At 44.1% G+C, this 27,373-nt stretch overlaps 1 protein-coding gene across 1 annotated transcript in view; it reads left to right on the top strand.

Moving 5' to 3' along the window:
- LOC311135840 (uncharacterized protein) overlaps positions 1–23,582 on the top strand; it is a gene marked incomplete at its 3' end in the record, with an annotated part of 92,130 nt that extends 68,548 nt beyond the window's left edge. Inside the window, exons 8-9 of the mRNA XM_084169872.1 lie at positions 22,955–23,057; positions 23,526–23,582. Coding sequence (XP_084025998.1) covers positions 22,955–23,057; positions 23,526–23,582 — 160 coding nt within the window. The remainder of the gene's footprint in view (positions 1–22,954; positions 23,058–23,525) is intronic.
- Between the last annotated feature and the right edge of the window lie 3,791 nt (positions 23,583–27,373).

Below are 27,373 nucleotides of genomic sequence, written 5' to 3'. Positions count from 1 at the left end.
CTCTTCCCTCTTAGCAGCAGAGCTGTAAGCCTGTTTCTCTGTGTACTCTCTCTCTCTTTCCTCTCTCTTCCCTCTTAGCAGCAGAGCTGTAAGCCTGTTTCTCTGTGTACTCTCTCTTCCCTCTTAGCAGCAGAGCTGTAAGCCTGTTTCTCTGTGTACTATCTTCCCTCTGTGTGGACCTCTCAGCAGCAGAGCTGGGTTGGGCTATTCCATGAACCTCTAATAGGATGACACACAGAAATGAGTGGTAACAGAAACTTTGGAAACTCTGGGCTGACGGGAGAGGACGTGTTTTTCTCTGGCTGGAGGTAAGTAGGGGTAAGCTACATGTAGTGTTGAGTAAAGCTTAACCATGTATTAGATCGTAGGTAGGTAGTTAGCTGTAGTTAGGTATTGTATTTATTGTAGGTTAGTATTGTTGTTATTGTAGCTTTCCGTGGGTAATTTGTGGGTTAGTATCGAGGCATGAGGCTAGCTAGCTAGCGGGTAGCTATTGGTAACGATTAGCAACGCTGGAGAGCTGGTTCCAACGGTAATGTACTCCTACCCAACGTTTAACTTTTGCTTAACCATGTATTAGATCGTAGGTAGGTAGCTAGCTGTAGTTAGGTATTGAATTTATTGTAGGTTAGTATTGTGGTTGTAGTAGCTTTCCATAGGTAATTGTGGATTAGTATCGAGGCACGAGGCTAGCTAGCTAGCGGGTAGCTATTGGTAACGATTAGCAACGCCGGAGAGCTGGCTCCAACGGTAATGTAGTCCTACCCAACGTTTAACTTTTGCTTAACCATGTACTAGATCGTAGGTAGGTAGTTAGCTGTAGTTAGGTATTGTATTTATTGTAGGTTAGTATTGTTGTTATTGTAGCTTTCCGTGGGTAATTGTGGGTTAGAATTGAGGCACGAAGCTAGCTAGCTAGCGGGTAGCTATTGGTAACGATTAGCAACGCTGGAGAGCTGGTTCCAACGTTTAATTATTATTATTATTTTTTTTTTTTTATTTATTTTTTTTGCTGCGTTGTGAAGGGAACTCGACACGGACTTGAATTGTCTGTTTGGTGTGCTGACACACTCTTGGCAGTTTGTTGTGGCCAGGTGTTGATGCTAAGTTGTGTGTTAATGGATGCTAGCTTGCAGGTTGGCTACGGCGTCATAGCTAGGCTTCGTGGGTTGTTGTGGGTAGTTACTGTGTCTTGGCAGTGACCTCGGCCGTGCCAGCTGTAGCACGAAGCTAGCTAGCTAGCCGTTCTTCAAACAGAGTCGACACAGTGGCCATTGCTAGCTACCCAACATGACCATTTGGCTGTACTGAAGTAGCTAACCACAATTTACTTGTCCTAGCTAGCCAACGTCTAATCATTGCTGCGTCATGTAAGGAACTTGACACAGACACGAATGATCTGTTTAGTGTGTTATCACAATATTGGTGGTTTGTTGTGACCAAGTGTTGGCGCTAAACGGTGTGTTATTGTTATTGGATGCTAGTCTGCTAGTTGGCTATGGAGTCATAGTTGGCTAGCTGAACAAAGTGGGTTGAGTCTACTCCTTTAAACATTGAACCGCTGTGGTTCACAACAATTCTGATTTCCAAAGGCGGAAGTTGGGAGAGTTTTTTCTTCGGGTGGTTCAGTGAAACAATTTTAGTTTCCGAGGTAGAAGTTTTGGTGAGGGAGGCCCTGCTCTCTCCACTCCCAGATGCTTAGCCCATTTCATTCCGATCTCCTCTGCATTTTTGTAGCCATTTGCTACAGCCTGTCAACTATGCCTCTGCCTATCCCTGTTCTCTCCTCTCTGCACAGGCTACACAAACGCACCACATCGCGTGGCTGCTGCCTCTCCAATCTGGTGGTCCCTGCACGCACCACCCACGTGGAGTTCCAGGTCGCAGGCAGCCTCTGGAACTGCCGTTCTGCTGCCAACAAAGCTGACTTCATCCCAGCCTATGCCAACCTCCAGTCCCTCGACTTCCTGGCGCTGACGGAAACATGGATCACCACTGAAAACACCGCTACTCCTACTGCTCTCTCCTCGTCTGACCATGTGTTCTCGCATACCCCGAGAGCATCTGGTCAGAGGGGTGGTGGTACAGGAATCCTCATCTCTCCCAAGTGGACATTCTCAATTTTTCCCCTAACCCATCTGTCTATCTCCTCATTTGAATTCCATGCTGTCACAGTCACTAGCCCATTTAAGCTTAATATCCTTGTCATCTATCGCCCTCCAGGTTCCCTTGGAGAGTTCATCAATGAGCTTGACGCCTTGATAAGTTCCTTCCCTGAGGATGGCTCACCCCTCACAGTTTTGGGGGATTTCAACCTCCCTATGTCCACATTTGACTCATTTCTCTCTGCCTCCTTCTTTCCACTCCTCTCCTCTTTTGACCTCACCCTCTCACCGTCCCCCCCTACTCACAAGGCAGGCAATACGCTTGACCTCATCTTCACTAGATGCTGCTCCTCTACTAATCTCACTGCAACTCCCCTCCAAGTCTCCGACCACTACTTTGTTTCCTTTTCTCTCTCACTCTCCTCCCACACTACTCACTCTGCCCCTACACAGATGGTAATGCGCCGCCGCAACCTTCGCTCTCTCTCTCCCACTACTCTCTCCTCTTCCATCCTATCATCTCTTCCCTCTGCTCAATCCTTCTCCCTCCAATCTCCTGATTCTGCCTCCTCAACCCTCCTCTCCTCCCTTTCTGCATCCTTTGACTCTCTGTGTCCCCTATCCTCCCGGCCGGCTCGGTCCTCCCCTCCAGCTCCGTGGCTTGATGACTCATTGCGAGCTCACAGAACAGAGCTCCGGGCAGCGGAGCGGAAATGGAAGAAAACTAAATTCCCTGCCGACCTGGCATCTTTTCACTCCCTCCTCTCTACATTTTCTTCATCTGTTTCTGCTGCTAAGGCCACCTTCTACCACTCTAAATTCCAAGCATCTGCCTCTAACCCTAGGAAGCTCTTTGCCACATTTTCCTCCCTCCTGAATCCTCCCTCCCCCCCCCCCCCCTCCTCTCTCTCTGTGGATGACTTCGTCAACCACTTTGAAAAGAAGGTTGACGACATCCGATCCTTGTTTGTTAAGTCTAATGACACTGCTGGTCCTGCTCACACTGCCCTACCCTATGCTTTGACTTCTTTCTCCCCTCTCTCTCCAGATAAGATCCTGCGACTTGTGACTGCAGGCCGCCCAACAACCTGCCCGCTTGACCCCATCCCCTCCTCCCTTCTCCAGACCATCTCCGGTGACCTTCTCCCCTACCTCACCTCGCTGATCAACTCATCCTTGACCGCTGGCCATGTCCCTTCCGTCTTCAAGAGAGCGAGAGTTACTCCCCTTCTCAAAAAACCAACACTCGACCCCACTGATGTCAACAACTACAGACCAGTATCCCTTCTTTCTTTTCTTTCCAAAACTATTGAGCGTGCCGTCTTTAGCCAACTCTCTTGCTATCTCTCTCAGAATGACCTTCTTGATCCAAACCAATCAGGTTTCAGGACTGGTCATTCAACTGAGACTGCTCTTCTCTGTGTCACAGAGACTCTCCGCACTGCTAAAGCTAACTCTCTCTCCTCTGCTCTTGTCCTTCTAGACCTGTCTGCTGCCTTTGATACTGTGAACCATCAGATCCTCCTCTCCACCCTCTCCGAAATGGGCATCTCCGGCGCGGCTCACTCCTGGATTGCGTCCTACCTGACCGGTCGCTCCTACCAAGTGGCGTGGCGGGAAGCTGTCTCCGCACCACGTGCTCTCACCACTGGTGTCCCCCAGGGATCGGTTTTGGGCCCTCTCCTTTTCTCCCTATACACCAAGTCACTTGGCTCTGTCATATCCTCACATGGCCTTTCCTATCATTGCTACGCTGACGATACACAACTAATCTTCTCCTTTCCCCCTTCTGATAACCAGGTGGCGAATCGCATCTCTGCATGTCTGGCAGACATATCAGTATGGATGACGGATCACCACCTCAAGCTGAACCCTGGCAAGACGGAGCTGCTCTTCCTCCCGGGGAAGGACTGCCCGTTCCATGATCTCGCCATCACGGTAGACAACTCCGCTGTGTCCTCCTCCCAGAGTGCGAAGAGCCTAGGCGTGACCCTGGACAACACCCTGTCGTTCTCCGCCAACATCAAGGCGGTGACCCGCTCCTGCAGGTTCATGCTCTACAACATTCGGAGAGTGCGACCCTGCCTTACACAGGAAGCGGCGCAGGTCCTGGTCCAGGCACTTGTCATCTCCCGTCTGGACTACTGCAACTCGCTGTTGGCTGGGCTCCCTGCCTGTGCCATTAAACCCCTACAACTCATCCAGAATGCCGCAGCCCGTCTGGTGTTCAACCTTCCCAAGTTCTCTCACGTCACCCCCCTCCTCCGCACACTCCACTGGCTTCCAATTGAAGCTCGCATCCGCTACAAGACCATGGTGCTTGCCTTTGGAGCAGTGAGGGGAACGGCACCCCTGTACCTTCAGGCTCTGATCAGTCCCTACACCCAAACGAGGACATTGCGTTCATCCACCTCTGGCCTGCTGGCTCCCCTTCCTCTGCGGAAGCACAGCTCCCGCTCAGCCCAGTCAAAACTGTTCGCTGCTCTGGCACCCCAATGGTGGAACAAGCTCCCTCACGACGCCAGGACAGCGGAGTCACTCACCACCTTCCGGAGACATTTGAAACCCCACCTCTTTAAGGAATACCTGGGATAGGCTAAAGTATTCCTTCTAACCCCCCCCCCCCCCCCCCCCCCCCCAAATTGTAAAGTGGTTATCCCACTGGCTATAGGGTGAACGCACCAATTTGTGAGTCGCTCTGGCTAAGAGCGTCTGCTAAATGACGTTAATGTGCCCTTGAGCAAGGCACTTAACCCTAATTGCTCCTGTAAGTCGCTCTGGTTAAGAGCGTCTGCTAAATGACTAAAATGTAAATGTAAAATGGTAGGCCCACCATGTTAGGTTTACTGTTTGCTTCGTTCAATGAAGAGAATAAGTAAATAAGTCAAGTAACAAAGTAACTCCATGATATTTTATATATATCTGCAATATATCTTATTTCTCTAATGATTTAATATCATTAATATGAAGTGAAAATGTATACAATTGTAAAAAATGTGGATGTCTTTCACATCTTAGTAAATAATGCTTACATTCTATTTACAAACAAAGATACAAGATTGTCCTATAGACACTTAGCTCTGTGTTGTGAGTGGGGGCCAAGGAGTGAAATATTATCTCCATGTCCCTAATAATCTCTGAACATAATGAAACCATGCGATACTTTTGAACTGTCCACACACTCCTGGCTAATGCCTGTGGATCCATTCCAATACAAATGCTAAATTATCGCTTTGTCACATCTGACGCTTTGTCACACCAGCTCTGCTGGCTGTTTCCCTGTGACCCACTCACAGCCCGTTATATTTATGTTTTATTATCACTCTAATTCCTCAGCTGAGGGTCTTTCGCCTTTAATGTTATTAATGTTGGCCTATGAGCCTTTGAAATGGCTTCCTCAAGACAATCTGAAAATAATTAAAGAGTGATTAATGATGTTTTATGGGACATTACGTTTTTTCTCTCTCTGTCTGCCTCTGGAGAACTTGGCTTTAAGTAATATGCCTTAATTACAAACAAAAACAAACATATTAAGTACATGTGTTATGTTTGTACAGTACTGTAATGGCGGCAAGAAATCAACATGGGACATTCTTTCAGCATGACAAAGAAAAATGCTTACACGAATAGAGACATATTTCTTCTCTCTTGCCATATTGATGCCATGTACTGTCCAAGCTACAGATGTAGGATCTTAACTTGATCCAGTTTGCTATAGCAGGAAAATAATCCTGCAGCAACAGGAAATGTGAATTATTATGTGGATTATAATTAATGGACATTTTTACAGTGGTTGATACATTTTTCACAAGGGAAAATCAAGTCTGAAAGTTCAAAGTGGAAACTACAAACTTCAGAATCATTTTTAAACCTCAAATACACTACAAGTTTAAACATTTCTGCATTGCAAGAATGTTATCCGGCAACCGGGTGATCAAATTAAGATCCTACATCTGTACTAGTAATCATCATTTGATGTAGGTAAAGTAATACACATTACCTGCTTTGATTAATTTTAGCTGCGGAGGCAATGCATCAACATGTAGTTACTTAGAAGGACGGTTCTGGGCTTTTATGGTCAACAGTGCAACTGCCTCCAAATTCATCAAGCCATCTGCCATTTGCACCATATGTTTTTAATGATTTGGAAGAGTTATAGTCTATCTGGCCAACATAAATGTCTCTCACAAAAAAACCTGCAACTTGCTATTCCGCAACTTCATGTGCAGTACTGTGTTACTGTATCCCAGTACTGAATCACTTTATCTCAGATCACCAGCGTGAATGTGTTTGATTACAAACCTAACTTGGTGGTGATAGAAAGGTAAATCTAATAAAGATTGTAACATCATAGGACCACAGTACATATTTGAGCTGTTAGTTGGGGTTTTCAGCACAGAGTTCTGCATCATTACTGTTCCAGTAAAGCAAAGGTAAGAGAATACATGATGTGAACCCAGGATGAGGAATGGGTAACACATGGTATGAAATACTCACTCTCTGTTCTGGATAACTGTTTCTCCACCTATTGGACACTTTTGGACACAAATCCAACCTTCCCTTAGTGGGGCGCGACCCAGTTGAAAGTAGTTACACAGAAACACAAGGAGAGCAGTATAAAGATGAATGTAACCTCAAAGACTGTTGGAGGTGTGACGAAGAGAAACAGCACATAAAAGAGGTGGATAGATATCCTGACTACAGGGTATTTCCCTTATAGGGGAATTTCACCCTGGGGGACCCCTGGGTTTGTTTTGATCATGTCTGAGGGATTTCTTGGGTCAGTGAGATGTGTTTCACACATAATTGGCCATGAAGAGGGCGGGCCTCGGCTTCGTGAGCCAAACGATACACCCTATGACGACTTCTGGTGTATTGAGGGGTGTGTGAGATCTGAAAATAAATGTAGTCCTGCTTTGTGGCATTTCGCAAAGGTTATACCGATCACACTGTAGGTGTTTTTGTGTGTAGATAAGGTTGTCCTTGTTTGATAGATCCATTGGACGTCTTTAATCGGTGGATTAATTGCTAAATATACAAGGTGACATGTTTTTTCCAGTCTCTGAAAGACTACAACTCATGTGGAGCAGTGCTCCGTGATCTGGCCCCGTCTCTCCCCCAGGGCGGGCTTTTTTGAAAGAGAGGTGGACACTAAATCAAATCAAATCAAAGGTTATTGGTCACACACATATTTAGCAGATGTTATTGCAGGTGTAGCGAAATGCTTGTGTTCCTAGCTCCAACAGTGCAGTAGTATCTAACAATTCACAAAAATACACACAAATCTAAAAGTAAAAGAATGGAATTAAGAAATATATAAATATTAGGACGAGCAATGTCGAAGTGGCATTGACTAAAATACAGTAGAATAGAATACAGTATATACATATGAAATGACACAAAATCCTTTGGGCAAAATTGAAAGAACTGACCAGACTGCAATGACTTCAAGTGATTTCTCTCATCAACACGAATTCAACGATGGAGCATTTTTTGATGTTCTATTAGCTACATGGTGACATTCAACCATACATGTTTCAACCGGAATATAGCAAAGAGTGTTCGAAACAAAGAGTAGGATTTTAGCTAGAAGCTCAGCTACTGCCGATGCCAGCACCAAGAGGGCAGATGACAAATACGGTGGGGGAAATTTCCTTGAATATTATTAATGCGTCTGGTTAAGCGTTCTTGAGTGTGTGACGTCACTCTGAGCCTTTACCAAAACACAAAACATGGCGGACAATTTCTCTCTCATCGGATCTGAAACCAGTAGTAACCACCAACTTCAATGACAGTTAACATAAAATAAGAATAAGAATCTGACATTCCCGCGGCCCAATAACATTGTCGCCGAGGAGGGCGTGTTAGCTAGCTACAATGTTTGATTCATATCAGCTAGCTAGTGAAATGCTGGTGAAATACTAATTTGCAACGCTAGCTAGCTAACGTTAGCTAGACTTGGGAGCTCATGGGGACATAGGCTTCAGGAGCCAGCGGGTTAGATTAATTCCACAATAGGCAACAAAACTGGCTACTAGTTCATTTTTAGCCAAATATGTTTAACTCATAGCTAGTTTATCCACTGACCAACACATTTAGGAGGATAGCTAATTATTGAATTGTAGCTAGCTAGATCACTGGCCAGGCAGTAGCTACTAACTAATCGTGGACGCATTACCTATTCTTTAATACATTTGTATTAACTTGTTCATATCAAGCAACACATACCAGACCGTTTGTGGAAAGGTACAAATAACAATTAGTGGGCTCTTTTTTCTTTTTATGATTGGACAGTGAAACCAACATTTTTTTATTTATTATTTACCTTTATTTAATCAGGGAGTCACCATTGAGACCAGTGTCTATTTTATGAGGGAGCCCTGCATATACTGTACAATTTCATAAAGTAGATAAAAAGTCAAATACAATATAAAACTAATAAAATACATCACAACAGATATTGCACAGACAAACATAAATATACACAAAACACAGTCAACTAAAACAAACACATTCTTCATTACAAAAATCCTCTGTCCGCTGCCTGAACTGCCCTAGAGACACTAACGCATCTAATCGAAATGTATTGTGGAGATCATTCAAAACATGTGGAGCAAGAAAACTAAAGGCTGACTTACCTAACTCTGTAGACACCAAAGGAGCCTCCAGAGTTAAGCAACCCTGTGAACAAGTTTGATAACTTGTCATTTTAAATCTTAACAGTGAAGTTAGGTAAGATGGAAGCTTGTGTAAACAAAAAGAGCGTAATGATGTGATCTATGTGACTTCAAAGGGGTCCAGCCAACCTTTTGGTAAAGAATACAGTGATGAGTAATAAAACTGTCTCCTGAGATAAAACGAAGGGCGCTATGAGAAACGGCATCCAGGAGTTTAAGAGTAGAGGCAGCTGCACTTTGATAAATAGTATCACCATAATCAAGAACAGGTAGAAAGGTTGACTGCACAATCTGCTTCCTGCTGACTAGAGAGAGACAAGAGCTGTTTGTGTAAAAAAAGCCCACTTTAAATCTTAGTTTCTTAACAAGCTCATTCGTATGTTTTTTAAATGATAAATCATTGTCAATCCAAATACCAAGGTATTTGTATGCAGGGACTCATTCGATTCTAGAACCATCCGATGAGTGAAGATGTAATCTATCTGTGCCAATTGTTATCTGGTGTAACAATCTGTAGCTACAGTTCTCTGTACTTTACTATACCTGAAACACACTCAGACACACTGAACTGTACTACACTGTTCATACAGTATTATTTTGTATGTTACTTTTGTCTTATAATATTCTTGTCGAATACCCAGTTCTCTTTTTGAGTTAGCATTAAAATAGTGTACACTCCGCTGTATTTTGACAAATATGTTTTGGAGGGATATATCTTAATGTCTAACATCTGTGTGATGCTACAGAGGCCTGTACAGCTTATAATACAGTTTATACACTGTAAATATCTTCTGTGAATCCATAAAGGCAGACATATTTATTTGATGGTGGTTTTACACTGAGTGTACAAAACATTAAGAACACCTTCCTAATATTGAGTTGCACACCCATTGACTCTACAAGGTGTCGAAAGCAGTCCACAGGGATACTGGCCCATGTTGACTCCAATGCTTCCCACAGTTATGGCACTAATATTGGCTAATATTGTGTTGATTCAATCACAATTCCCACAGTAAAGGGAAACTTTGATAGTGTTAACTAATGGGGAAAACTCTAGAAAGTTGAGTGACTATCTTGTGCTTCTCTGAGCACACTGATATTTTTTATGCGCCGCAGTCCCGGGGAGCGCCCGCGCGCAACTTAGAGGGATCATTGCTTACAACCCTCCCAAAGCATCCTAATGAACCCTTCTGCAATAATAAAGTAATAACTCTCTTTAGAACAGTATTTTTGTAACTTTCTGTGGTAATTATGCCTTAAACACTTGCCAAGCACAAGCAAATTAATAAGCCAATGGCAGGCAGGGAGAACTCCTGGTGCCCTCTGAGGAGGTGGAATGGAGGCGTGCTCCAGACACTATGAGTAATATACTACACAGCCTTTGGATGTTTCTCATACAGAGACAATTTGATTAAGCAAAGTCAGACTTAGTTAGTCAATGATTAATCAACTTAGTTATTTGGCTAATGCCGTCCGCAGTGACTTCCTGGAAACTCTGTGCTTCATTTACACAGCTGGATAACACTGCATTGCTTCATACAACTATAATCCTCAAAACCCATCAAATCATATTTAGTTCTCACACTCCTGAGACCTGACATTCCTATGTATTACAAAGTATTCCTATAGCATAATGGCATATTTTATTATTTTATTCTTACCGTGCTAAGAAAAAACTATATTATATTTATTTATTGTTGTCATAGATTGCACTCGCTAATACAATTTAATGGGACACATTGTTTGCAAATTCAAAAGTAAACTGTTTTTCTCATTGGCAAGAAACAAAAGTGTTGAAAACAAGAGTGCCCTTTATGTATTTACTCAATTGACTCTTCTCCATTATTAGTAAGTGTTTTCCTGGCTGGACACACAGACTGCACTGCACTCCCCTCCTCTCCTCTATCCTCCATCACACAGAAAACTGATCTACATGAACATACTTCACAAAAACCATTAACATGTCTAACATCCTTTGCATACTTCACAGATCCCTATTAACATGTCTAACCCCCTCTGCACATTTCACAGATATTCATTAACATGTCTAACCCCCTCACAGATACTATTAACATGTCTAACTCCCTCTGCATACTTCACAGAGCTTCATTAACATGTCTTACCTTTTGCATACTTTCCATGACATTAACATGTCTAAACCCTCTGCATACATCACACCCTCTCCCACCATTAAACATCCCAAAGACTCCTCATGATTTTATGGTTGTGACTGAACGCATGGACGTATATAATTTCATGACATATTGACTGTTTGATTGCTTAAGGAGTTATTGACATAGCATATGTTGTTCAAATACTGAAACAAGCAACATGCTGTGTCCCGGTCCATAAAGTGAATGCAGTGCACACTAAGCTCCCTGGTTAAATGAGCATGTTTCTTTGGCCATGTGCATTGGGCTAATCTGTCAGGAGACTGACCTGAGAGCGTCAAAGCTGAGTTTAGACCACACTCTTCATATGGACATAGCCTATATACAGTATGCTATGACTCACAGGAGGTCGGTGGCACCTTAATTGGGGAGGACGGGCTACTGGTAATGGCTAGAGTGGAATCAGTGGAATGATATTAAATACATCAAAACACATGGTTTAATGCCATTCCATTCGCTCCGTTGCAGCCATTATTATGAGCCGTCCTCCCCTCAGCAGCCTCCACTGCTGTGACTATAGGCTGCTAATAATGCTGTGATAAGATAAAGATGGACAGACACATAGACACTATCTCAGATACAGAGACACTATCTCACCAGTGACCACTAAATGGCTTCTTCAGCAGTCTGGACACAGTGTGATAGCAAAATCTTTACAGCCTCACAGAAAGAAGGGCTGACAACAGCACAACAGAGACAGAAAGGAAGGAATTGAATTGTAGCACAAATAACCTCAAATTGCACAAAGATTAAACAATACAAATAATATGAAGTATCTGCTATATACAGTATCTATGGAATTATAATGTTGACAGAACTATGTGAGCTTGTATTTAGAATTTCATGGTCACACATTGAGATTCGTGATTGCAGGTACTATTCCCAAATGTGTCATTTAATTTAGCTTGTATCATGATGTGTGAAAGGTCGCAAACTTGTAACTTGACATTTGAATACATTCAAAAAGATTAGCAAATATAATTTATTTTCAGAATAGTCCATTTATGAGTATGAATATTCTGTTGTGAATCAAAAATACACTTGCAGATTTTGAATCAGGCGCACGCTCTGAGTTCTGTCACTGTTGCACGTTACCAAGAGATTCGTAAGCTTGTAATAAAGTTTTGTATGTTTGTAGAAAGAGATTCGCAAGTAGAAATTTGATTTGTGCTCTGGGGGCAGGACCTTTTACTCCTGAGCAATCAGTTCTCTCTGCCAAAACCACAGCCGCCTAACCATTGGCTGGATTGTTCCATCAATCAAATCTCAGGACGTAGCTACCCACATGAGCAAGAGAGGGTGAGGTAAATAAAACCAAGGCCGTAGTTTGGAGTCGAACAGATCAGAGGACTTGCAGAGCCTCGTAAATGGCGTCCCTTGAGAAGCAAGAAACAGATGCATGTCAGGAGAAGTGCAGTATTATCATAAGGACACGTATACTTGGATGACGGAGGAGGAATGGAGGGAAAAAGAGAGGTAGAGGAGGTCTAAGACAGAGAGGGAGGAAGACTGTGAGCTTCAGTCAGTAAAAAATGGCGGAAAAAAGGGAGAAGGTTTGTTAAAGAAGAACGGTAGAAAATGTAAGCAAAGTGAGCTGAAGACAGGAGGAGAAATGGAAGTGAATGAGGGTGAAGTATGGGAGCCCGAGGCTTGCACAGAGGGTCAGGATAAATATGAGTCTGTGACAGTAGGAGTGAAGTTTTTGGAAAAAGTGGACCCTGGCCTTTTGGCTGATCCATTTGTGGTTTCAGGATGGGTGAAAAAAGCATTGGGTATAGTGGAATCGGTGAGGGTAACCAGAAGTAGTCTAGTGATAATTGTTTGTGTTTCTGTTGGTCAGAGGGAGAAGGCGCTCAGAGTTAAACAAATGGAGAAAATAATTGTGAATTGTTTCACTCTCAAGAAAAGGGTGCCATTGAAAGGAGTGATTACTGGGGTTGCAGTAAATGTAAAAGTTGACCAACTGAAGGGGAAGGTTCCCGGTGTTTGTGATGCTCGTCGTTTGGTGCGACGCAAACAGGGTGGCGAGAGTGGGGAAACAGAAGTCATTGTATGTTCTTTTGAGTTTTGAAGTTGAGTCTTTGCCTGACAAAGTGAAGTTAGGATATATAAGTTATCCTGTACGAGCTTATGTGCCAAATACATTACGATGTTACAGGTGTCAAACTTATGGGCATGTGGCAGTAGTGTGTAGGAGGTAGGTTCCAAGGTGTGAGAAGTGTGCAGAAGGGCATGAGACAAAGGAATGCGTAGCATTGGGGAAAGTAGTGGTATGTGCTAATTGTAGGGGTGCCCATGTGGCTGGGATCAGAAATGTCCCGTGTGAGAGAAGTTGTCATATGCTGAGGCAGTGAAGAAAGTAGAGGAAGATGGGTCAAGGGGGAGGAGTGGTGAGAGTAGTAGATATGTACCAATACAGAGTGATAGGCCAACAAGTGATATACAGCTCTGGAAAAAACTAAGAGACCACTGCAAATGTTTCTTAAATCAGCAACTCTACATGTATGACAGCCATTCCATTCCAGTGTCTGTTGAATTCCAACACAGGCACACCTCATTCTACTGAATTAGGTACTGATTAGGTGATCACCTGAACCAAATCTTATTTAACGAGGAAAAGTATAAAAACCACTGCTGTGGTCATCACTGTCCTCTTGCAATAGGACCAGCTGGATGGCAAAAACAGTGCTAATGGTACCTCAAAAGTAATATTAATCAAAAAATAACTATTGACATGCCAAAAGAGTTGAAAAGGAAAGTTTTGAGTGAGGAAAAGAAGGGTTCAATTCTGGCTTTACTGGCAGAGGGATACAGTGAGCGTCAGGTTGCTTCCATCCTTAAAATTTCAATGACAGAGGTTCATAAGAACAAATTCAAGCAGCAGACATTGGGGACAACAAAGCTACAGACCGGAAGAGGGCGAAAACGACTCTCTACTGACCGGGATGACCGCCAACTCATTCGAAAGTCACTCAACAACCGTAGGATGACATCAAGTGACCTACAAAAATAATGGCAAACGGCAGCTGGGGAGAAGTGCACGGCGAGGACGGTTCAAAACAGGCTCCTAGGGGCAGGGCTGAAGTCGTGCAAAAAAGCCCTTCATCAATGAGAAGCAAAGAAGAGCCAGGCTGAGGTTTGCAAAAGACCATAAGGATTGGACCGTAGAGGACTGGAGTAAGGTCATCTTCTCTGATGAGTCCAATTTTCAGCTTTGCCCAACACCTGGTCGTCTAATGGTTAGACGGAGACCTGGAGAGGCCTACAAGCCACAGTGTCTCGCACCCACTGTGAAATTTGGTGGAGGATCGGTGATAATCTGGGGGTGCTTCAGCAAAGCTGGAATCGGGCAGATTTGTCTTTGTGAAGGACGCATGATTCAAGCCATGTACAAGGTTGTCCTGGAAGAAAACTTGCTTCCTTTTTCGCTGACATTGTTCCCCAACTCTGAGGATTGGTTTTTCCAGTAGGACAATGCCCCATGCCACACAGCCAGGTCAATCAAGGTGTGGATGGAGGACCACCAGATCAAGACCCTGTCATGGCCAGCCCAATCTCCAGACCTGAACCCAATTGAAAACTTCTGGAATGTGATCAAGAGGAAGATGGATGGTCACAAGCCATCAAACAAAGCTGAGCAGCTTGAATTTTTGTGCCAGGAGTGGCATAAAGTCACCCATCATCAATGTGAAAGACTGATGGAGAGCATGCCAAGACGCATGAAAGCTGTGATTGAAAATCAGGGTTATTCCACCAAATATTGATTTCTGAACTCTTCCTAAGTTAAAACATTAGTATTGTGTTGTTTAAAAATTATTCGAGGTCTGACAACACTGCATCTTTTTTGTTATTTTGACAAGTTGCCATTTTCTGCAAATAAATGCTCTAAATGACAATATTGTTATTTGGAATTTGGGAGAAAGTTGTCAGTAGTTTATAGAATAAAACAAAAATGTTATTTTTACCCAAACACATACCTATAAATAGTAAAACCAGAGAAACTGATAATTTTGCAGTGGTCTCTTAATTTTTTCCAGAGCTGTAAGTTTCAATAAGATTGGATTTTTAGCATTTATAGCAATGGTTATTAATTGTACTGCAGGGATGGAGTGTAAGTCGAAGGACATTGAGGTTGTGGTGGCAGCTGCAGAGAGGTATTTGGGTGTGCGAGACTTGACGTCAGAAGAGTTACAGGGAGTGTTAAGTGGTGATGTCCCATAATTTCAGGTTGAGGGCATGAGGTAGGAATGAATATATTTAAATAGTGGAGTAGGGTGGTGTTCATTATTAATAATATTTTTGAATTTGTGAGTGTAGTGTTAGATGGTAGGGTATTTCTTTATTTTATTTTTCAAGCAAAATATAAGGGAGTGGTACTCCAGTCTAGTAGGTGGCAGTAATGCAACAAATTGGATGCCAACTGCCGTTAAACCTCATCGAAGAAGTAAATAAAACCAAAACGATCTACTTGAAAGTAATCATTTATTTTATCTGTGTTCATCTATTTTTGTGTGAAAAGGCATGACAGTAGTTTGCTTATCATGTGAAATATAATGGTACATTTCAGACAAACTCCAGACCAGCCATTGCATTGACAGCCGCTATATTGCGTTAGCTAGCTGGCCTCTGACATTCATCGTAGCTTTACTATCAACTGGCTAGGTTTATCAGGCAGCTTTAGATGCGAGGGGAAAACTAATATATTTGCTAGTTAACAATCTGATTGATAACTGATTATGCCATTAGCTAGCTAGAGAGCTAGCTAGCTAACTCCGAGTTCCACCTCAGCAGCCCTCTTCTCAGGTGAGTTCTGTGGCTCTCTGGCCTCGCAATCTGCTTCGAGACACGCCAGAGGCCAGATCATTCCGGCGATTGTGATAGGGAGTTCGATGGTGAGGCATATATCTGTACCTGGGGTAAAGACTTTGTATTTTCCTGGGGCAAAAGTTCAGGATATCACCAGGTTGTTTCCCGAGGCTGTGAGTCAGTCACCGGGAGCTGATACTGTCATGGTTCATGTGGGATCAAATTACATTATGAAGGGCAGCTCAGAACAGCTGAAGATGGATTTTAAAGAACTGATTGGGTCTCTACTTGACACCAACAAACGCTCCATAATATCTGGCCCTCTGCCCTCCCTAAATCGTAGCATTGAACTGTTCAGCAGACCTTTAGCCCTCCATAACTGGTTAGGAGACTATTGCAGCTCTGTAGGTGTAACATTTATTAACAATTTTGATACCTTCTGGAAACAAAGTTCATATTATAAGGAGGATTGGATCCACCCAAATCATTTGGGTTCCTGAATCCTTTCACAGCATTATAAGGCTGCTTTGAGACAATGACTTATCAATGACCCAAGTCCAGCTCATTTAATCCCTACCATTGTGTCGCTGAGTTGTAATAATGATTCAGCAAATGTACATTATTGTCATGACTTCCTCCGAAGCTGCCTCCTCTCCTGGTTCGGGCAGGCTTAGGCGTTCGTGGCACGGGTCCAGGAGCATTCGACGATGCTAGCCAGCTTGGGAGAAGCGATGGATTGGGTTCTCCAGGTCGTCCAACGCCTGGAGAGGAGAGGACCCGATCTGTCGGGACCAGCTGGGCGACCGGATCCAGCCACCCACACCCCAGCACCCAGAGGGATCCTTATATCCCAACCAAGGGATTTCGACGGGACAGCTGCTCTCTGCCAGGGATTTCTCCTCCAACCGGAGCACTACTATTCCAGCATCAGCCCGGCCCCATCGGAGCGGGAGAAGGTGTCCACCCTCATCTCCTGCCTCTCGGGGGAAAGCCCTTGGAGTGGGCCAACGCGGTCTGGAATGAAGGAGGAGCCGCGTTGGACAACTACGGGGAGTTCGCTCGCCTCTTTCGGGCTGTCTTCGATCACCCGCCCGAGGGTCAAGAGGCAGGCGAGCGGCTGGTCCACCTGAGGCAGGGGACGAGGACTGCACAGGACTTCACCCTGGAGTTTCGGACTCTAGCAGCTGGGTCCGGGTGGAACGAGCGGGCCCTCATCGACCACTTCCGGTGCCATCTGCAGGAGGACATCCGAAGGGAGCTAGCCTGCCAGGACACCATGTTGTCCTTCACTAACTGGTGGACATGGCCATCCGGTTGGAAAACCTGCTTGTGGCCAGGGGACGTCCTGGAGGGGGCCTGCCCGTTCCAAACCCGCCAGACTCGGATCACGAGCTGATGGAGCTGGGTGGAGCGGTGATCCAGGAGAGCAGAGGACGACAGCGCCAGTGTCACTCTGGTGGCACGAGAGGACTTTTCACTGCACAATGTCGTCAGCGTTCTTTTGGGTCTTGAGGCGGCAGGCAGGGCACTCTCGCGTCACCCCAGGTATCGAACACCCACACTTGTTCAGAGCCCTCTGCTGCACACTGTACCCTACCCATCCACTTTCCTGATTACATTGTAGTTCCTGAGTGTAAGGTGCTGGTTGATTCAGGCACAGCTGGGAACTTTATGGACAGGTCATTTTCACACAGTCTAGGCATTACATTGGTTCCCCTATCCATTCCACTCCCCATCAGAGCACTTGACAGTCAACCATTAGGGTTCGGGTTCGTTAGGGAGGTTACAGCACCAGTCACTATGATTACCCACAAGACTTATCGCGAGCAAGTCACTTTTTATTATTATTGAGTCTCCTGCTTTCCCTATTGTGTTAGGTATTCCTTGGTTAGCACTCCACAACCCCACCTTTTCATGGCCAAAGAGTTTTTTTTCTTCTTTTTTTTTGTTTAACACTTCTTCGGTTACTACATGATTCCATATGTGTTATTTCATAGTTTTGATGTCTTCACTATTATTCTACAATGTAGAAAATATAAAAAATTAAGAAAAACCCTGGAATGAGTAGGTGTGTCCTAACTTTTGACTGGTACTGTATGTAGCTAAAGAAACGAGGTTAATGAAATCAATAATTTGCTAGTAACAGATGACATTCATATTCTGACAATCTCGGAAACTCACTTAGATAATACCTTTGATGATACAGTGGTATTAATACAAGGTTATAACATTTACAAAAAAGACAGAAATGCCAACTGGGGCGGTGTTGAGGTCTATATGCAGAACCACATTCCTATAAAGCTTAGAGAGGATCTCATGTTAAATACTGTTGAAGTAATATGGCTACAGGTTCACCTGCCTCACCTAAAGCCCATTCTGGTGGGAAGCTGCTATATACCACCAAGTGCTAACAGTCAGTATCTGGATAACGTGTGAAATGCTTGATAATATATGTGATATCAATAGAGAGGTATACTTTTTGGGTGATTTAAATATTGACTGTCTTTCATCAGGCTGCCCACTCAAGAGAAAGCTTCAAACTGTAACTAGTGCCTGCAACATGGTTCAGGTTATCAATCAACCTACCAGGGTAGTTACAAACAGTACAGGAATTAAATCATCAACATGTATTTATCATATCTTTACTAATGCTGCAGAAACGTGTTTGAAAGCAGTATCCAAATTCATCGGATGTGGGCTAGTGATCACATATCTAGGAAAACCAAAGTTCCAAAGGCTTGGCCTAATATTGTGTATTAGAGGTCATAGAATACATTTTGTAGTGATTCTTATGTTGTTGATGTGAAGAATATTTGTTGGTCCGTGTTGTGAAATGATAAGCAACAAGACGCTGCACTTGACACATTTATGAAATTGCTTATCCCAGTTGCTAATAAGCATGCACCCATTAAGAAAATGACTGTAAAAACAGTTAAATCCCCGTGGATTGATGAGGAATTGAAAAATTGTATGGTTGAGAGGGATGAGGCAAAAGAGATGGCAAATAGGTCTGGCTGTACAACCGATTGGCAAACGTACTGCAAATTCAGAAATCATGTGACGAAACTGAAAAGAAGAAGAAAAAACGACACATTGAAACAAAGATAAATGACATAAAGTATGATAGTAAAAAGCTATGGAGCACCGTAAATGAAATTTTGGGCAAAAAGGCAAACTCCGCTCCATCATTCATTGAATCAGATGGCTCATTCATCACAAAACCCACTGATATCGCCAACTACTTTAATTTTTAATTGGCAAGATTAGCAAACTTAGGCATGACACTGACACTACACATCCAAGTATATCAGACCAAATTATGAAAGACAATCGTTGTAATTTTGAATTCCGTAAAGTAAGTGTGGAAGAGGTGAAAAAAGTATTATTGTCGATCAACAATGACAAGCTACCGGGGTCTGACAACTTGGATGGAATATTACTGAGGATAATAGCGGACGATATTGCCACTCCTATTTGCCATACCTTCAATTTAAGCAAACTAGAAAGTGTGTGCCGTCAGGCCTGGAGGGAAGCAGAAGTTATTCCCCTACCTAACAATAGTAAAGCCCCCTTAACTGGCTCAAATAGCCGACCAATCAGCCTGTTACCAACCCTAAGTAAACTTTTGGAAAAAATTGTGTTTGACCAGATAAAATGCTATTTCACATTTTTGTCATTTAGCAGACGCTCTTATCCAGAGCGACTTACAGTTAGTGAGTGCATACATTATTTTTTTATTTTTCAAACTGGCCCCCCGTGGGAATCGAACCCACAACCCTGGCATTGCAAACGCCATGCTCTACCAACTGAGCTACATCCCTGCCGGCCATTCCCTCCCCTACCCTGGACGACGCTGGGCCAATTGTGCGCTGCCCTATGGGTCTCCCGGTCACGGCCGGCTACGACAGAGCCTGGATTCGAACCAGGATCTCTAGTGACACAGCTAGCACTGCAATGCAGTGCCTTAGACCACTGCGCCACTCGGGAGATTTTACAGTAAACAAATTGACAACGGACTTTCAGCACGCTTATTGGGAAAGACATTCAACAAGCACAGCACTTACACAACTGACTGATGATTGGCTGAAAGAAATTGATGATAAAAATATTGTGTGGGCTGTTTTGAGTAAAGCCAGTTTGTCTATGTAGGCGCATGACTCAACACTATACACATCAGCTACCACAGTGACTGAAATGACAGCAACACTTAACAAAGAGCTGCAGTTAGTTTCAGAATGGGTGGCAAGGAATAAATTAGTCCTAAATATTAAAAAAACTAAAAGCATTGTATATGGGACAAATCATTTACTAAACCCTAAACCTGAACTAAATCTTGAGCAAGTTGAGGAGCAAGTTGAGGAGACTAAATTGCTTGGAGTAACCCTGGATTGTAAACTGTCATGGTCAAAACAGTACCCCACAATACATGCCACCAGAGATCTCTTTACAGTCCCCAAGTCAAGAACAGACTATGGGAGGCGCGCAGTACTACATAGAGCCATGACTACATGGAACTCTATTCCACATCAAGTAACTCATGCCAGCAGTAAAATTAGATTAAAAAAACAGATAGAAATACACCTTATGGAACAGCGGGGACAGTGAAGCAACACAAACGTAGACACATGCGTACAAACACATGATAACATACGCACTATATACACATCTACTCATGGATTTTGTGCTATAGATATGTGGTATTAGAGTAGAGGCCTGAGGGCACACACTTAATATGTTGTGAAATCTGTTATGAATGTACTGTAATAAAAAAAATGCCTTAATTTTGCTGGACCCCAGGAAGAGTAGCTGCTGCCTTGGCAGCAGCTAATGGGGATCCATAATAAATACAAAATCACTGCAGTGTTAGCTAGGTTTCTGGAAAAAATATATACAGTGAGGGAAAAAGGTATTTGATCCCCTGCTGATTTTGTACGTTTGCCCACTGACAAAGAAATGATCAGTCTATAATTTTAATGGTAGGTTGATTTGAACAGTGAGAGACAGAATAACAACAAAAAAATCCAGAAAAACGCATGTCAAAAATGTTATAAATTGATTTGCATTTTAATGAGGCAAATAAGTATTTGACCCCTCTGCAAAAAATGACTTAGTACTTGGTGGCAAAACCCTTGTTGGCAATCACAGAGGTCAGAAGTTTCTTGTAGTTGGCCACCAGGTTTGCACACATCTCAGGAGCGATTTTGTCCCACTCCTCTTTGCAGATCTTCTCCAAGTCATTACGGTTTCGAGGCTGACGTTTGACAACTCGAACCTTCAGCTCCCTCCACAGATTTTCTATGGGATTAAGGTCTGGAGACTGGCTAGGCCACTCCAGGACCTTAATGTGCTTCTTCTTGAGCCACTCCTTTGTTGCCTTGGCCGTGTGTTTTGGGTCATTGTCATGCTGGAATACCCATCCACGACCCATTTTCAATGCCCTGGCTGAGGGAAGGAGGTTCTCACCCAAGATTTGACAGTACATGGCCCCGTCCATCGTCCCTTTGATGCGGTGAAGTTGTCCTGTCCCCTTAGCAGAAAAACACCCCCAAAGCATAATGTTTCCACCTCCATGTTTGATGGTGGGGATGGTGTTCTTGGGGTCATAGGCAGCATTCCTCCAACTCCAAACACAGCGAGTTGAGTTGATGCCAAAGAGCTCCATTTTGGTCTCATCTGGCCACAACACTTTCACCCAGTTCTCCTCTGAATCATTCAGATGTTCATTGGCAAACTTCAGACGGGCATGTATATGTGCTTTCTTGAGCAGGGGGACCTTGCGGGCGCTGCAGGATTTCAGTCCTTCACGGCGTAGTGTGTTACCAATTGTTTTCTTGGTGACTATGGTCCCAGCTGCCTCGAGATCATTGACAAGATCCTCCCGTGTAGTTCTGGGCTGATTCCTCACCGTTCTCATGATCATTGCAACTCCACGAGGTGAGATCTTGCATGGAGCCCCAGGCCGAGGGAGATTGACAGTTCTTTTGTGTTTTTTACATTTGCGAATAATCGCACCAACTGTTGTCACCTTCTCACCAAGCTGCTTGGCGATGGTCTTGTAGCCCATTCCAGCCTTGTGTAGGTCTACAATCTTGTCCCTGACATCCTCGGAGAGCTATTTGGTCTTGGCCATGGTGGGAGTTTGGAATCTGATTGATTGATTGCTTCTGTGGACAGGTGTCTTTTATACAGGTAACAAACTGAGATTAGGAGCACTCCCTTTAAGAGTGTGCTCCTAATCTCAGCTCGTTACCTGCATAAAAGACACCTGGGAGCCAGAAATCTTTCTGATTGAGAGGGGGTCAAATACTTATTTCCCTCATTAAAATGCAAATCAATTTATAACATTTTTGACATGCGTTTTTCAGGATTTTTTGTTGTTGTTATTCTGTCTCTCACTGTTCAAATAAACCTACCATTAAAATTATAGACTGATCATTTCTTTGTCAGTGGCCAAACGTACAAAATCAGCAGGGGATCAAATACTTTTTTCCCTCACTGTATATTTGCTAGCAATCTTTTAAAGACTTGTTACTGACTTTTGAACACTTGTCAAACTACTTAATTCCACTGCCTGCTTATTGATTAATTGGTGACTGAAAAAGTTGTCAAAACAAATGCCCCTCTCAATTCCACTGCAAATATATTAGCTAGCTAAAAGCAAACTTGATCAAGCTTATGAATATGTAAAACTGTTTACAAAATGATGGCACATTTAAGGTAGTTCTCAGCAACTTGAACAAGCACTGAAACTTGAGCAGTAAGGTTAATTTTGCCCCCTTCTCTGCTCTTTTCCTCAGGTTGAAGCATATCCCTAACACCCAGACAGATCTAAAGAACTTGGGAACCTCCCAGACACCAGGAAAATCATCTTGTTCTTGGAGTTTATTCACAAGGTTAGATAGAAATAGTTCCACACATGTTACTCTCTATCATGCAGAATTGTAGCTAAGCGTATAACTTGGGAAGCTCATTCAATAATACAGATGTGGGATATTTCTGTCCCACGGGACTGAACTGTGTGCAAGTTTTTGTTCATTTTAGACCACAATTAGTTGAATGAGGTGTTAGTGAAGTGCTGGAACAAAAACCTGTACACTCCTGTGTAAAGAACCTATGGCTGTCATAACTTCAATTTACTAAATACAGTTACCATTTTCTTTTGTTAATTTATGCAGGTTTGTCATATGATTTCCAGGAGCCTGCTGGAGATTGATACAACCATACTCCAAGGCAGGACCTTTCCCTGCATCCAGGTTGAGGCCTGCTACCAGCAGGAACACGGAGCACTCCATGCCAGTGTCAGTAACTCATGCTAATACTCCACTCATATGCACAGTGGAGAAGCCCTATGCACCATAAACCTGTCTACCCCTGGAGTAACTCCCTGTCAGAGAGACTGATTAGAGGGTTTTTCCAGAGGCCCTGGGCCAATGGGAGGTCAGGGGTGAGGGCTTAGGGGTCAGAGGGAGTGAGAGCAAAGTTACAGACAGGAAGATACAACTTGAACCACAGAGTAAGGCTACCTTCAAACCAAAATGCATGAAATGCATGTCCAACACAGATGTTTGGTGGAGAAAACAATGTTTTACGTTTTTAATTGGTTGCTGGATAGACATTGAAAACCATTGAGTTGCTGCATCTTTTACGCATCCATTTGTCTGAATGAAAGGCACCCTTACAGTCCTCAGTAATCAACCATGTAAATGTTAACTCTCTTGCTCTCTCTCTTTCAAGAGCATTCAGTACCTCTATCCATCTCTCTACAGGTGCTAGAGACAGACTGGTCCAAGGACTTCCAGAGCCTTCTGACCAACTACCTGTGAACTCTCCAGAGCACAGAGAAGTAAGCTACACTCATAATAGTATACTTGATGCACTATGTAAACCTCCTTCACTATGGCAGTCTGCCTGTATGATGCTAGCATATTATCAAGGGCCACTGGTTGGATTGGATTTACTGTACTCACTCCAGAACTCATGCGCTCTCCTCACACTAAAAGTCTCCCAGACCTTTATAAAAAAACGAGCGTGTCCATCCTTCTATTCCCAGGTGATTCTGCTGGACCATGGAACTCTAGAGCAGCACATCAAAAAACCTGCCACCATGTTGTCAGCTATCAGACAGTTCCTTGAGGAAGGATGCAACTATCAAGGCTTTAAATTGTCAAATTTGGGGGATGACCACCAAATGCAATAAGGTTTTGTATAAACTACTCGTTCGTTTTTAATAGGTTACAAAACAATAACTATTTCTTAGCCTGTTCTTCTCATTTTTACTAACTACTATGGAAACTTAAACATCTGACAACATGCAGACTTTATCCATCAAGATAACACTTAGAGCTTATGGTTCAAAAAGGTCTAAAATCAATGCAAGTCTTATATCCAGGGTGAATACATTTGTATTCATGTAAAAAGGACATCACATAGGTGTGCCAGCTAAAATATATATCCCAGACAAGACTGAAGAATAGGACAAATAGGCTGTTTAGATTGGCAGCCCAAGTCAATTATTTTTTTCACTAATTGGTCTATTGACCAATCAGATCAGCTCTGAATAAGAGCTGATGTGAAAAGATTGATGTGATTGGTCAAAAGACCAATTAGTGGAAAAATGATCAGAATTGGGTTGACTGTGTAAACGCAACAAGGGACAAGTGAATATAAGCCAGGTCTTGTGTTTGTAGCAATATGTATGTATTTGAGTTGTTACATACAGTACATTTACATTTACATCATTTAGCAGACGCTCTTATCCAGAGTGACTTACAAATTGGTGCATTCAACTTATGATAGCCAGTGGGACAATCACCTTTTTTCTCCTTTTTTTTAATGGGGGATGGGGGAAGAAGGTTTACTTTATACTATTCCAGGTATTCCTTAAAGAGGTAGGGTTTCAAGTGTCTCCGGAAGGTGGTCAGTGACTCCGCTCTCCTGGCGTCATGGGGGAGCTTGTTCCACCATTGGGGTGCCAGAGCAGCGAATAGCTTTGACTGGGCTGAACGGGAACTGTGCTTCCGTAGAGGTAGGGGAGCTAGCAGGCCAGAGGTGGATGAACGTAGTGCCCTCGTTTGGGTGTAGGGTCTGATCAGAGCCTGAAGGTAAGGAGGTGCCGTTCCCCTCACAGCTCCGTAGGCAAGCACCATGGTCATGTAGTAGATGCGAGCCTCAATTGGAAGCCAGTGGAGTGTGCGGAGGAGCGGGGTGACATGAGAGAACTTGGGAAGGTTGAACACCAGACGGGCTGCAGCGTTCTGGATAAGTTGTAGGGGTTTAATGGCACAGGCAGGGAGCCCAGCCAACAGTGAGTTGCAGTAATCCAGACGGGAGATGACAAGTGCCTGGATTAGGACCTGTGCCGCTTTCTGTGTAAGGTAGGGTCGTACTCTGCAAATGTTGTAGAGCATGAACCTGCAGGATCGGGTCACCGCTTTGATGTTAGCGGAGAACGACAGGGTGTTGTCCAGGGTCACGCCAAGGTTCTTTGCACTCTGGGAGGAGGACACAATGGAGTTGTCAACCGTGATGGCGAGATCATGGAAAGGGCAGTCCTTCCCCGGGAGGAAGAGCAGCTCCGTCTTGCCGAGGTTCAGCTTGAGGTGGTGATCCGACATCCACACTGATATATCTGCCAAACATGCAGAGATGCGATTCGCCACCTGGTTATCAGAAGGGGGAAAGGAGAAAATTAATTGTGTGTCGTCTGCGTAGCAATGATAGGAAGACCATGTGAGGATATGACAGAGCCAAGTGACTTGGTGTATAGAGAGAATAGGAGAGGGCCTAGAACTGAGCCCTGGGGGACACCAGTGGTGAGAGCATGTGGTGCGGAGACAGATTCTCGCCACACCACCTGGTAGGAGCGACCTGTCAGGTAGGACGCAATCCAAGAGTGAGCAGCGCCGGAGATGCCCAACTCGGAGAGGGTGGAGAGGAGGATCTGATGGTTCACAGTATCAAAGGCAGCGGATAGGTCTAGAAGGATAAGAGCAGAGGAGAGAGAGTTAGCTTTAGCAGTGCGGAGAGCCTCCGAGACACAGAGAAGAGCAGTCTCAGTTGAATGACCAGTCTTGAAACCTGACTGGTTTGGATCAAGAAGGTATTTCTGAGAGAGATAGCAGAAGAGTTGGCTAGAGACGGCACGCTCAAGAGTTTTGGAGAGAAAAGAAAGAAGGGATACTGGTCTGTAGTTGTTGACATCGGAGGGATCGAGTGTAGGTTTTTTGAGGAGGGGTGCAACTCTTGCTCTCTTGAAGACGGAAGGGACATGGCCAGCAGTCAAGGATGAGTTGTTGAACGAGGTGAGGTAAGGGAGAAGGTCTCCGGAAATGGTCTGGAGAAGAGAGGAGGGGATAGGGTCAAGCGGGCAGGTTGTTGGGTGGCCGGCCGTCACAAGTCGCAAGATTTCATCTGGAGAGAGAGGGGAGAAAGAAGTCAAAGCATAGGGTAGGGCAGTGTGAGCAGGACCAGCAGTGTCATTTGACTTAATAAATTAGGATAGGATGTCGTCAACCTTCTTTTCAAAATGGTTGACGAAGTCATCCACAGAGAGGGAGGAGGGAGGGGGAGGAGGAGGAGGATTCAGCGGAGAGGAGAAGGTGGCAAAGAGCTTCCTAGGGTTAGAGGCAGAGGCTTGAAATTTAGAGTGGTAGAAAGTGGCTTTAGCAACGGAAAACAGAAGAAGAGAATGTAGAGAGGTGGTAGTGAAAAGATGACAGGTCCGCAGGGAGTCTAGTTTTCCTCCATTTCCGCTCGGCTGCCCGGAGCCCTCTTCTGTGAGCTCGCAATGAGTCGTCAAGCCATGGAGCAGGAGGGGAGGACCGAGCCGGCCGGGAGGATAGGGGACATAGAGAGTCAAAAGATGCAGAAAGGGAGGAGAGGAGAATTGAGGAGGCAGAATCAGGAGATCGGAAGGAGAAGGATTTAGCAGAGGGAAGAGATGATAGGATGGAAGAGGAGAGAGTAGCGGGAGAGAGAGAGCGAAGGTTGCGAAGGCACATTACCATCTGAGTAGGGGCAGAGTGAGTAGTGTTGGAGGAGAGCGAGAGAGAAAAGGATACAAAGTAGTGGTCGGAGACTTGGAGGGGAGTTGCAGTGAGATTAGTAGAAGAACAGCATCTAGTAAAGATGAGGTCAAGCGTATTGCCTGCCTTGTGAGTAGGGGGGGACGGTGAGAGGGTGAGGTCAAAAGAGGAAAGGAGTGGAAAGAAGGAGGCAGAGAGAAATGAGTCAAAGGCAGACATAGGGAGGTTAAAGTCACCCAGATCTGTGAGGGGTGAGCCATCCTCAGGAAAGGAAGTTATCAAGGCATCAAGCTCATTGATGAACTCTCCGATAAATGACAAGGATGTTAAGCTTGAATGGGCTAGTGACTGTGACAGCATGGAATTCAAATGAGGAGATAGACAGATGGGTCAGGGGAAAAAGAGAGAATGTCCACTTTGGAGAGATGAGGATTCCTGTGCCACCGCCTCGCTGACCAGATGCTCTCGGGGTATGCGAGAACACATGGTCAGACGAGGAAAGAGCAGTAGGAGTAGCAGTGTTTTCTGTGGTAATCCATGTTTCCGTCAGCGCCAAGAAGTCGAGGGACTGGAGGGTAGCATAGGCTGAG

The sequence above is a fragment of the Coregonus lavaretus genome, assembly GCF_964263955.1.
Source record: "Coregonus lavaretus genome assembly, chromosome: 10".
In the NCBI taxonomy this organism is placed as follows: Eukaryota; Metazoa; Chordata; class Actinopteri; order Salmoniformes; family Salmonidae; genus Coregonus; species Coregonus lavaretus.
Note: the sequence above shows the minus strand (reverse complement) of the source record. Positions and strands in the feature narration are given on the sequence as shown.